The sequence below is a fragment of the Callithrix jacchus genome, chromosome 17, assembly GCF_049354715.1.
Source record: "Callithrix jacchus isolate 240 chromosome 17, calJac240_pri, whole genome shotgun sequence".
Lineage (NCBI taxonomy): Eukaryota > Metazoa > Chordata > Mammalia > Primates > Cebidae > Callithrix > Callithrix jacchus.
In genome coordinates, this window is record NC_133518.1 from 71891438 (window position 1) to 71904285 (window position 12848).

At 42.1% G+C, this 12848-nt stretch overlaps 1 protein-coding gene and 1 long non-coding RNA gene across 3 annotated transcripts in view; one reads left to right on the forward strand and one right to left on the reverse strand.

The window, feature by feature from the left end:
• LOC144579958 (uncharacterized) overlaps positions 1 to 8666 on the reverse strand; it is a 31882-nt gene extending 23216 nt beyond the window's left edge. The window contains exon 1 of the long non-coding RNA XR_013528732.1: positions 8092 to 8666. This is a non-coding gene — a long non-coding RNA (uncharacterized LOC144579958). The remainder of the gene's footprint in view (positions 1 to 8091) is intronic.
• A 1109-nt stretch (positions 8667 to 9775) lies between these two features.
• The window catches only part of PDCD6IP (programmed cell death 6 interacting protein), a 68363-nt gene continuing 65290 nt past the window's right edge, over positions 9776 to 12848 (forward strand). For both annotated transcript variants that reach the window (XM_035278632.3, XM_002807672.6), the window contains exon 1: positions 9776 to 10091. In XM_035278632.3, coding sequence (XP_035134523.1) covers positions 9883 to 10091 — 209 coding nt within the window. In that variant the 5' untranslated portion in view covers positions 9776 to 9882. The remainder of the gene's footprint in view (positions 10092 to 12848) is intronic.

The window sequence follows — 12848 nt, forward strand, 5'->3', positions numbered from 1 at the left end:
CACACACACACACACACACACACACACACACCCCAAAAGGCACATTACAAAATGGCAATGCAAGACATATGACAAAAGGATGATTTTCTTAAAGAGTATTTATTAGTCAATAAAGATAATGATGAGTAATCCAATAGAAAAAGGTCTCAAATAAGCAGCTAACAGAGATACTGATAACACTTAAAAAAGAGTTTTGATTTCACTCATAATCCATTCATTAAACATAAAGATTAAAAGTACAATGATATACTTTTCATCTAACAGGTTAATAAATATTAAAAAGTAGGATAGAATTTAGTGTTAGCGAGGGTATGAGAAAACTATCAAAAATTGTTAGTAGAAATAAAAAATTGTGCAAAAATTTGGAAGATAATCTAGTATAATATATATCCAAATTTAAAATGCACACACTTTATAATCCAGTAATGCCATCATTCAGAATTTAGGAGTGTTTTCTAATGATTTTTTGTTTGTGCACTGTATCAATTAGGATGCAGTCATTTGTAAAGAACAAAACAAAAAACCCCAATTCAAACATGTTTAAACAATGGAGGGGATTTATTAGGTAATGGACTGAGATCCCAGAAATAAACTGGATTTCACCTGAGGTTTGATTCAGCATCCCAGAGATATTATCATCCACCCAGTTTCTTGCTAACTGTTTTCTGACTTCTGGCACATCAGGCCAATTCTCTATCAAGGTTACAAGATGGCTGACAACAACTCCTAAGGTATAGTGGACAAATGCTTTCTTTATGGCTGCAACGCGCCTTTGAAAACCTTTCCTATGGAGAGTTCTCCATCTTATAAGTCCTTATTTCCTCGATGTGAAATTCAGAAATTCTGTTTCCCAGTCTCCCCTGCAGCTCTGTGAAATCTGGTGACATGAAGACATAAGCACCATGCAGAAACCCTCCTGGCAAGAGTGGCAGTATTATCACCAGAAGCAGCAGTTGCAGAGGTTCAGGTGAAAGTCCCTAGGGCCCAGCACCCTTTGCCAGTGGGGTATTTGTGCTCAGTGAGGGCAATGGTGGTGTTTTCTCTGGAGCAGTTCCACAATAGGACATATTGTTGCATGGCTCTCTCTGGGACAGCTGGATTCTTTGGCATTCCCATAGAGTCTGTGAACTCCCTGATATCCTCCAATCAATTTGCTTTCTGCTTAAACTATCTACAGTTCATTCCTATTGTGTGCAAGAACCCTAATACACAAAGATACGTTTTTTTTTTCAGCCACATCTAGGGAGAGAGGTCACTTTCAGAAATTCTCTCAAAAGAGCAAAGAAGCTTCCTTCTCTGTTATCTCTGGAAAACCTCTTTTTATATCTCTATAGTCAAAATTGGGTCATTTTTTTTTTCTGTACTACTGGGGCTTGAGGACAGGATTACGATAATGATCTAAGGCCTGAGCCACATCCTTATCCCTTAAGGCTTAAGACAAAGAACAAAGAGAGAGAGGCGAGGACACCCAGGTGAGATCAGGATACTAACTCAGAGAGGGGTGAATGGGTGAAAGTATATGGGAGGTAGAAGAACCACAACACCTACTAGACAGAACAGCTTACATCGAACCCCTTGAACTTCCAAGCTTGCTCCTCACATGTGTGGAGAAGTCTGCATAAACCGCTATATCATGTTGCTGTTGGTTCCCACCTGGAACATCTAGACAGAGTCCCCAGGATAGGATTCAGCTTCCTTTCCATGGGGCCAGTCACATTCTTTGCTGTCTTGTTCCTTCATTCTGCCTTTAATGAGGGATGGGTCAACAACTAAAATGGCAATGACGTTCCTCTTTAGTTTAATGGAAAATTCCTCCAGAAGTTCCACCCTCATTGGTGTAGTCCACTTCCTTATTTTTCTCCCCTATTCTTAGGCACCAACATCTCTGCAACAATGCTTCCTTCTTCTCACCTCTCAAAGCAAGACTTCGTTCATTCTTTGGAACTCATCCCTTGCAAATAGATCAGACTATACCCTAGCAGTATATTTCTCAAAATTTGAAGCCTGTTCTGAGCAATATGCTTTTCAAGTGAATTTTACCCTTGTACTAGTGACGTTTGGGGCTGGATAAAATTTTTGTTATGAGAGACTGTCCTGTACATTGTAGAGTGTTTAGAAGCATCCCTAGCCTCTATCCACTACAGGCTAGTAGCATCCTCTCCTGCCAAGTTGTGACAACCAAAAATGTCCACTGGAGAGCAGAATTACCCATTTGATAACAACTAAGCTAGACTAATACTCTGGGGTAGAGTGTGCTCAGTAAGGACAGAGGAATTCACTCATATTCCAAGTTAGGATGGGGAACCTGGGGAACTTTGACTATCCAGGTTTCACCAAAAAGTACAGGACAGATAACTCCTCTTGTGAGTTATCAATGAACTTCTTTGTTCTCCTGACTGTGCTGCAGGGGACTGTTGAATCACATCTCCCAAGGGCAAATACTAATTTTCATAGAGAGTACAGCCTAACCACAAGGTAGATGATGTATACTTTCCTATCTGTCCTATAATTTTACAAGGCCATATCTCTTTTGTTTTTTTCTGAGACCCAGTCTCACCCAGGCAGTAGTGCGGTGGCATTATCTCGGCTCACTGCAGCCTCCACCTCCTGGGTTCAAGCAATTCTCCCGCCCCAGCCACCTGAGTAGCTGGTATTACAGGCACCCGCCACCAAGCTCGGCTAATTTTTTGTATTTTTAGTAGAGATGGGGTTTCACCATGTTGGCCAGGCTGGTTACAAACTCCTGACCTCAAGTGATCCACCTGCCTCGGCCTCCCAAAGTGCTGGATTATAGGCATGTGTCACTGTGCCTGGCCATGGCTATGTCTCTTATAAGGAGGTATGACAAATTATTGTTCAACTCGGCTTAATCCACCTATCTTGCTTCCAAATGTATCTTCTTTGGATCATCCCTGAGTAATATTTTTTTAAATTCCCTTAGCTAGTCATAGAGTTGGCCAAATACGAGAAATTATTACTTGGAAATGTAATCCTGTAGTTTCTTTTTTATGGTGGTGGTTGCTGTGTTATTTGGCACATAGGTATTTTGGGTTATCTGACACAAAAGTTTCATATTTCAAACTTTTATCTTTACTGTGGCCTTTAGCTACATTTTTTTTTTTCTGGATAATTTTGGCATTTAGCATGATGTTCTTAATTACCTTAAGCCATTTTGGTCCAAATTGTCAGATATCAAAGAACGAGCCTGCATTCTTACTATGTCCATTTGTTTGGTGTTTTAGTGAGTCCAGGCTATTAGAGACTGGGTGGCTTCAACAACATCTATTTCTTTTCTTTTTTTTTTTTTTTGTTTTTTGAGACTGAGTTCCGCTCTTGTTACCCAGGCTGGAGTGCAATGGTGTGATCTCGGCTCACCGCAACCTCCGCCTCCTGGGTTCAGGCAATTCTCCTGCCTCAGCCTCCTGAGTAGCTGGGATTACAGGCACGCGCCACCATGCCCAGCTAATTTTTTGTATTTTAGTAGAGACTGGGTTTCACCATGTTGACCAGGATGGTCTCGACTCTTGACCTCGTGATCCACCCGCCTCGGCCTCCCAAAGTGCAACATTTATTTCTTACAGTTACAGAGGATGTGAAGTCTAAGAGCAGGGTGCCAACATGACTGGGTTTTAGTGAGGGCCCTCTTATTGCTTTGCAGACAGACACCTTTTTACTTTATCTTCATGCGGCAGAGTGACACAGAAAGTAGGCTTTGTTGTATCTCTTCTTATAAGGGCACTGATCCTATTCATGAGGGCTCTGCGCTCACGACCTAATTACCTTCCAAAGGTCCCACCTCCAAATACCATCACATTTGGAACTGAGCTTCAAGAAATGAATGAGGGTACACATTCAGTCCACAGCACTTGGTATGTCTGTCTGTTCCTTTCTATTTAGCCTTTCTGAATCATTTTGTTTTAGGCGTATTGCTTGTATCTACCATAATGACAGTTTACTTCTGTTGCATAACAAACCATACCAAAAATTAGTGGCTTAAAAACCAGCCATTTATTTAGCTCATAATTCTGTACATTGGCTTAACATTTCTGGTCTAGGTTGGCTCAGCTGATCTCTGAGGTGCCTGCTTACGTGTCTGAGGTCACCTAGGGTGTTGCCTGGTGGTTGGATGATCTAAGATAGACTTGTTCCTATGTCTGACAACTGTTGGCTAGGGCTAGGAGAGTGACTCTACCACATCTCTCATAATCCAGCAGGCAAGAGGGCACACATGGAGGTCACAGGGCTGTAAGTGCAGTAAGAGAGGACAAACCCTGATGACTGAAGTGTCTGCTTCCATCACAACTGCTAATGCCCCATTGGCCAAAGCAGCTTACAAGAACCACCCAGACTTAAAGGTGAGAAAAGGAGTCCCCCTCCTGATAGGAAGATCTGCAATGTCACATTGCAAATCATGATAAAGGGAGAGGAAAAATTCATGGCCAATTTTATAATCTATCACACTGGGTTTTCTTTTGTGAGTCATTTTAAGTCTTTTTCTTTCAATGGTTGATTTAAACCCAAATACATGTATTATATGATGTTATATTTGATTTCAATTTTCTCACATCATTATATACTCTTTATTAAATGTATTCTTATTTTTCCTGTATGTCCATGTGCTTACTTTCAGGCTATCTTCTCAATGTGGACTTGAAACACACTATTTTGCAACTCAAAGCTGCCTTCAGCAGGGTTCTGTCTATCTGAAGAGGCAACTATTTCCATTGGTTCAGTCAGTGGGATTAATGATGGGCCCAGAACTAGGAATTTTCAAGAAGGAAAATCCATTGACTTAATATTCCCAGAATATACTTGTTATGCTGAGAATACACAATAAGAACTTCATTACATAGATGAAAAACTAACATCATCATAAGCAAGTTTAGAAGCAGTGAAACATACTCTTGGAAGGCATTATTAATGCTCCCTAATACCTGATTCTTCCTTTTCAGTCCCATTGCAGTTTGGTGGAGCCATGTGAAAGGTTCTAGCGAGTGAAATGCAAGTGGAAGTGGGAGGGCTGAGGTAGTGATCCCCTCTTTCCCTCTGAGGTAGTGAAAGTGCAATCTCGTGTTGGGATGGCAGAGCTATAAGATCAAAGTAGTCTGGATTGCTCAGACACTGTTTGGAGGACAACTCTCAGCCTGTTACATATTAGACTTCATGTGAGCAAATAACACGTTTATTAAGGCACTGAGATTCTGAAATTGTTTATTGTCAGAGCATGAGCTGGCTGATCTTGACTAACATACCATCATTCTTTGGTCACTGGCCTATTGCCTAATTAGTTGGGGAGCTTGTTGTTAGGAAAAGTATGTTATTTTGAAAGTAGAGTATATAAATATTATACATATATATGCACATATATATTTAACAAGAGGTGAAACTTATTATTATTATTATTTTTTGAGACGGAGTTTCGCTCTTGTTACCCAGGCTGGAGTGCAATGGCACGATCTCGGCTCACCGCAACCTCCGCCTCCTGGGTTCAGGCAATTCTCTTCCCTCAGCCTCCTGAGTAGCTGGGATTACAGGCACGCGCCACCATGCCCAGCTTTTTTTTTTTTTTTTTTTGTATTTTTATTAGAGACGGGGTTTCACCATGTTGACCAGGATGGTCTCGATCTCTTGACCTCGTGATCCTCCTGCCTCGGCCTCCCAAAGTGCTGGGATTACAGGCGTGAGCCACCACGCCCGGCCGAGGTGAAACTTTTTTAACAATATTTATTGAGTGCCCGCTTGACCAAGTGCTAGGCATAGTATAAAAAACACACATTTTTGCCTTCATGGAGCTTACATTCTACTGAGGAAGTCAGATAAAAATTAAATCAACAAACAAAATACTTCTAAGTTAGGATAAGTGATATGAAGGAAATAATGGCTGAGCTAGAGGTTAATAAGGGAGGGAATCTACTTTACATAGTATGATGATGAGGAGAGGAGACCTTTCAACTGAGGTATAGAGAGAGGGAGAAAACATTCTAGACCAAATGAGGCAAGAAAGATCTTGGTGAGTTTGAGAAACTATAAAGACCAACGTGACTCAGCAGTAACAAATGAGAAACCAAGAGGCAAAATATGAAGTTGCAGAGAAAGATCATCACGTTGTAGTAGGGAGATTGGTTTTCATTCTAAGCCATCAGATAGTATCACCTTAATCTTCCTTGGATCAATGCCACGAAATTAACCACATCTTTGTTAAGTTCCTTCCCCCCTCCACCTGCCATCTGCCTCAACAAATGTCATGCACTTTACAAAAGAAGACATACATGAGGCCAACAAACATGAAAAAATGCTCATCTTCACTGGTCATTAGAGAAATGCAAATCAAAACCACATTGAGATACCATCTCACGCCAGTTAGAATGGCGATCATTAAAAAATCTGGAGACAACAGATGCTGGAGAGGATGTGGAGAAATAGGAACACTTTTACACTGCTGGTGGGAGTGTAAAGTAGTTCAACCATTGTGGAAGACAGTGTGGCAATTCCTCAAGGACCTAGAAATAGAAATTCTATTTGATCCAGCAATCCCATTACTGGGTATATATCCAAAGGACTATAAATCGTTCTACTATAAGGACACATGCACACGAATGTTCATTGCAGCACTGTTTACAATAGCAAAGACCTGGAATCAACACAAATGCCCACTGATGACAGACTGGACAGGGAAAATGTGGCACACATACACCATGGAATATTATGCAGCAATCAAAAACGATGAGTTTGTGTCCTTTGTAGGGACATGGATGAACCTGGAGAACATCATTCTCAGCAAACTGACACAAGAACAGAAAATGAAATATCACATGTTCTTACTCATAGGCGGGTGTTGAACAATGAGAACACATGGACACAGGGAGGGGAGCACTACACACTGGGGTCTGTTGGGGGGAATAGGGGAGGGACAGCAGGGGGTGGGGAGTTGGGGAGAGATAGCATGGGTGCCAGATATAGGTGAAGGGGAGGAAGGCAGCAAATCATACTGCCATGTGTGTACCTATGCAACTACCTTGCATGTTCTTCACATGTACCCCAAAACCTAAAACGCAATAAAAACAAACAAAAAAACCAATGTCATGTCCCTCATCTTTCTGATGGTTAATCACTGTTTGTATCTTCCTTCCTCTAGTTACCCTTTCTCTTCCTCTTTTCATATATTTTGCTTCTTCATTATCTTCCCAATGGGTCAGTCCTGTCAACCAAGCTGCAAGACACCACCCATCCCCGACCATCTTCCATGGGTTATCGATTGGCAATGATTCTACCAATCACACAGATATTCAGTCCCCAAAACCAGGATCTATCCTTGACGACTCCCTTTACTTTTCTATGCAGTTCATTGGTAAATTCTTGAATTTTAAACTCCAATATATTAACAGTTTGGTTCACTCTTGCTAATGTTAGCTTTCATGATCTTTTGCATTGATTTCTGAAATGGTCTTACAATTTGCCTCCTTGCTTCCATTCTTTCCTTTCTTTAAGGCTTTCTTTATGCATCAGCCAAGGGTGGCTACTTATTTTAATCTAGAATAGCTTAATTAAAATAAACAAAAAAATTTTTTAAATAAATTGTGGTAAAATAGGCTGGTGCAGTAGCTCACGCCTGTAATTCCAGCACTTTGGGAGGCCGAAGTGGGTGGATCACTTGAGGCCAGGAGTTCGAGACCAGCCTGGCCAACATTGCGAAAGCCTGTCACTATTAAAGATACAAAAATTAGGCCGGCATGGTGGCTCTTGTCTGTAGTCCCAGCTACTCAGGAGACTGAAGCAGGAGAATCCCTTGAACCTGGTATGCAGAGGTTGCGGTGAGCCAAGATTGTGCCACTGCACTCCAGCTTAAGTGACAGATTGAGACTCTGTCTCAAAAAAAAAAACTGTGATAAAATAAACTTTTACTATAATGAAAGTAGTCTATGTACTGCAAAAGTTACAATAAAAAATATAGGCATACCTAAAGAAAAAATACACATTTCCACTTCCAAAGATGACCACTCCTAACACCTTAGGTATAAGCCTACTAAATCTTTTTTTGTTGTACATAAATATATGTGCATTTTTAAACCAAAATGAGATGTTGTAACATACCATTTTGTGACTTGCTCTTTTCAGTTAATGATCTTTTCCATGACAATACAGTCCTATTTTATCCAATACTCAGTCCATCTACATTCATATTTCTTTAATGGTCCTGAAAATGCATTTTATAGTCTGTTCAAACCGGGATCCAATTCAAACTGTTAGGTCCCTTAAATTTCTTTTCATAAAGCAGTTGCTTTTTCATGACAAATTGTTGAAGAGATGGGCCAGTTACCCTGCAGAAAGTTTCACCTTCTGGATCTGTCTAGTTACTTCCTCTGGCATCACTAAATTTGTTCATCTATCAGTCGGAGTTGCACTCTTTTGCCCAGGCTGGAGTGCAATGGTGCAATCTCAGCTCACTGCAACCTCCGCCTCCCGGGTTCAAGGGATTCTTCTGCCTCAGCCTCCCAAGCAGCTGGAATTACAGGTGTGCACCACCACGCCAGGCTAAGTTTTGTATTTTTAGTAGAGATGGGGTTTCACCATATTGGCCAGACTGGTTTTGAACTCCTGACCTCGTGATCCACCGGCCTCGGACTCCAAAAGTGCTGGGATTTCAGGCGTGAGCCACCGCGCCCGACCTATCAGTTGTTTTCATAAACTGTGTTATATGCAAAAGCTTGATAGATTCAAGTTAAACACTTTTGCCTAAATATACCATGATGATACTGTATACTACATACTACATCCCATCGAAAGACAAACTATCCAATTGAACTACAAGGTGGCCTTTAAAAAATGTAAAATTTAAATATATATTGCTTAAGTTTCATACTTCTTCCGCATTTATTATACAATACTAAACAAATTCTTCAATTTGGACTACAAGGTTCTGAACGATTTGATGCCTGCTTATCCCTCCCACTTTATTTCATCACATTCTGCTTTTAAAGGTCATGTCACATGTTTCCTTTCCACTCCTTGCCTCCCAGGGCCTCTGCAGGCTTCTGGTTTGGAGGCTCTCCTTTGCCATTCCACCCCCTCCACTCTTCTCCTCTTCTGATATCAAGCATCTTCTCAAATTACAGGTGTTGTTTTAAATGTATTTAAAATTTTGTTCTTTCTACAAAACAGCAACAACAGATACAGGCTCGTTTTCAGTTCACCTAGTCGAAGAAAACCTACTTTATCTTATTTGAATTAGGGTCCTTCAAGCGATCTTAACATCCTAAATCCCAAGCACCCTGTTTTTTTCCCTGGTACTTTTTCAGTTTACCTTAAGGTCTGTGTCAACCTGACAGTAAGATGCACGATGGCAGGGATCTTGCCTACTAGGTTCCCTGTGCACTCCGTACCCGTGCACAGCAGCCCATCAACAGTAGTTGAAGAAACTTCATTGGTCACAATAACCCTGGGGACGCGTCTCGGGGAGGCAGCTGCAAACTCTCGCAGGTGGCAGCGACAGAAGTACTTCTCCAGGAAGTCGTCCGAGTGGAGGAATACTCTTACGTCAAAGTGCTCAGTACACTACAGCGGCAGGAAGGGGGAAGGGAAGAATTCCAGATGCGGAGAAAGTCAGTATTTTACAGCACAGTACAGGTTAAACTGGATCCTGGAAGGCGTCGCCGCCGCGACACCTTCACGTGACCACGGACGGCCGAAGGACCCCCCGCGCCCAGTGCGCCTGCGCTGGCGCTCCCGGAAGTGGCCGGACCAGGAACGCAGCGGAGCTCACGTCCGTCAGCCCGTCAGTCCGCCAGTCCGCCAGTCCGCCAGTCCGCCAACTCGGTACCTCTCTCTTTGCCTTCGTAGCTGTCCGTGGTCTGTTTGGCCCGAACGGCGGCGGAGGCGCTGATCATGGCGACATTCATCCCGGTGCAGCTGAAAAAGACCTCAGAGGTGGACCTGGCCAAGCCGCTGGTGAAGTTCATCCAGCAGACTTACCCGAGCGGCGGGGAGGAGCAGGCCCAGTACTGTCGCGCGGCGGAGGAGCTCAGCAAGCTGCGCCGCGCCGCAGTCGGTCGCCCGCTGGACAAGCACGAAGGCTCGCTTGAGACGCTCCTGAGGTGGGCGCGGGGCCAGGGGTGGGTAGGTTGTCTGCCAGCCGTCCCTCGCCGCCCCTCTTCCTGTCTCCCCCCTTCCCTCAATCCTGTAACCTGGGCCGCCCCGCCCCGGCCTGACCGGGCGCGTAGGTGTGGTCTGCATTCTTTGCTGGTCAGCAGGACCCGCCCTTCAGGCCCGCTGTGACTGCCGGCTGGTCCTGCCTGCCAGCCTGCCCGCCTGCCCCAGCTCAGTGGATCGGATGCCGGGGTGCACCAGTCTGCCATGTACGGATCTCTCTCCACATTTACTTACAACTAGTTTTTACTTTTTTGAGTCTCTAACTGAAGCTTCCCCCTTTTCCCTCATTTTTCCATTACTGTCTTTCTTGTACCAAATTTGGGTTTCATAATATTAGTGGCTTGAAGGAAGTGGGGGAATTGGGACACTGGACCAAATGTCTGATCAACTCATTACATTGTCCACATAAAATGGACCATCTTCCTCAGTTCAAAATTATCCAAATGACAGAAAGTTAGGAGCTACAACTATTTGAAATAAAACTCTACTTACATAACAGAACCGTTCAAGGTAGGTTGTTTAAAAGCAGTTTGTTCACCAACAGGTATATACATAGTGGAGTAAATGTGTTGTTTTAGCAAATGCTTATTTAGCTCATGCTGTATTTAATGAGGGTTCCTTTCATGATTCTTAATAGTTATGATAAGAACATTATTATAGGACTTTAGAGTTAAAAATTTCTTTTGCCTACCTTGTTAATGATCTCGTTTTCTCTGTATAATATACTCTACTTGGTTCACAGGAGAAAGACAATTGTATTCCGATCCAAGGAGCAGAAACCCAGGCTAAACTTAGCTTGAGCTAAGAAAAGACTTATTCTGCTAACTGACAAGTCTAGGGATATTCCTTCCTTAGCTTTAGGTATCACTGGAGATCTTCTTGCCTACATGATACTTCCCTCGAAAGCATCATGTATTGACAGGGATGGGTGTAGTGTTCTTACGAAAGTCCTCAATACTCAGTATCTTGGAGAAGAGAGTATTTTTCTCCTTAGTTCTGGTGGAAGTCCATGGGAGGCTTCTGGGCCTTTGGGCCATCATATTTGTTTGCACCAGTATATGATAGTGGGAAATGGACTAATTTAATTGCCCCTGTCTGAGTCATCCAGCCGGTTTAATTTCTCCTTACCCCATGGATCAAAGCAAGATGAGTCCAGACTGGGGAAGGGTTGGTTCTCCAAAGGAAGGGATATTGAATAGATGACCCAGAGAAATAATGACCCCTTGGTGTCAAATTTTAGAGGTAGGACTGTTGGGCTGCAAGGATCATTAGTCTGATAGTATAAGCATTTTTGTTTTAAAGTTAACCTAGGAACACTTAGTCATTCTTTAGAATTAACATTAACAGTTTCAAAGTAACTTTTATGGAGGCATGCATAGCATTCAGTGAGGATTTTCCATTAGTAATATTAAGAAAATGTAGTTGTGGTATAATGAACTCTATGATAAAAGTCTTGTTGAATAGATCAAATTTGATTCCAGTCCTCAAATTTGGGCTCTTTGGAGGCATTTGTTGCGTGGGTTTAAAACTAACAGACATGGAAGGATGGTGAATGATGGTTTGGATAAGGCTCTCCCGTGAACTTTAAAACTTCATTCATGGCCGGGTGTGGTGGCTCAAGCCTGTAATCCCAGCACTTTGGGAGGCCAAGGCAGGTGGATCATGAGGTCAAGAGATCGAGACCATCCTGGTCAACATGGTGAAACCCCGTCTCTGCTGAAAATACAAAAAATTAGCTGGGCATGGTGGCGCGTGCCTGTAATCCCAGCTACTCAGGAGGCTGAGGCAGGAGAATTGCCTGAACCCAGGAGGCGGAGGTTGTGGTGAGCCGAGATCGCACCATTGCACTCCAGCCTGGGTAACAAGAGCGAAACTCCGTCTAAAAAAAAAAAAAACTTTATTCATTTGTTCATACCTTTATTTTTACCAGACTTAAATATGTCAGCTGTTCCTAATAGATAATGGACCTGTTTTAGATACAGTCTCTTTGAAACTAACCATGGTTTTTTAGTCACCTCTGTATAGTCCCCTTCTGCCACATTCATTGAACAAATACCAAGTATTTTCACTTTTTGGTCTTTTAGACAGGTTAGGTTAAGCTCGGAGATATTACTAAATTTTACAATGGACGTAGGTACAAAAGTTCCTTAGGTATATATGCCGTAAAATTAGATGTGAGTCAGTTGTGTGATGTTCATTCAAATCTGGCAGAATATCTTATTTTTAATGATATATTTGGATAATTGTGTAAACTTAACATTAATTTTTTAATTTAATGAATTTTTAAACGAATGAACTTAGAAAAAGAGGGTTTAAGCTAATCCCTAAAGAATTGAAGCTATCTTAGTAAGTCCTGATATGCAGCTCCATATATAGCTCTAGTGATAGACTTGGCTTCTCATTGCTAATTTGTAGGTGTTCTATTAAAATTTCCTAGAGTATATATTTATGCATATTATAATAATGAGAATGATTACTTAAAAACTCATTTGTTCTGGGTATGGTAGCATGCATTCATAATTCCAGCTGAGGCGGAAGGATCGTTAGAGCCCAGGAGTTAGAGACCAGTCTGAACAACATACTGAGACCCTGTCTCAAAACAACAAAAAACAACAACAAAAAAACCTTTTTGTATGATACTTCTTCCTTCATAAAGTGGCTTTTACTAAAAATTGATTATACCTTGGTAAATGGTGAACTAG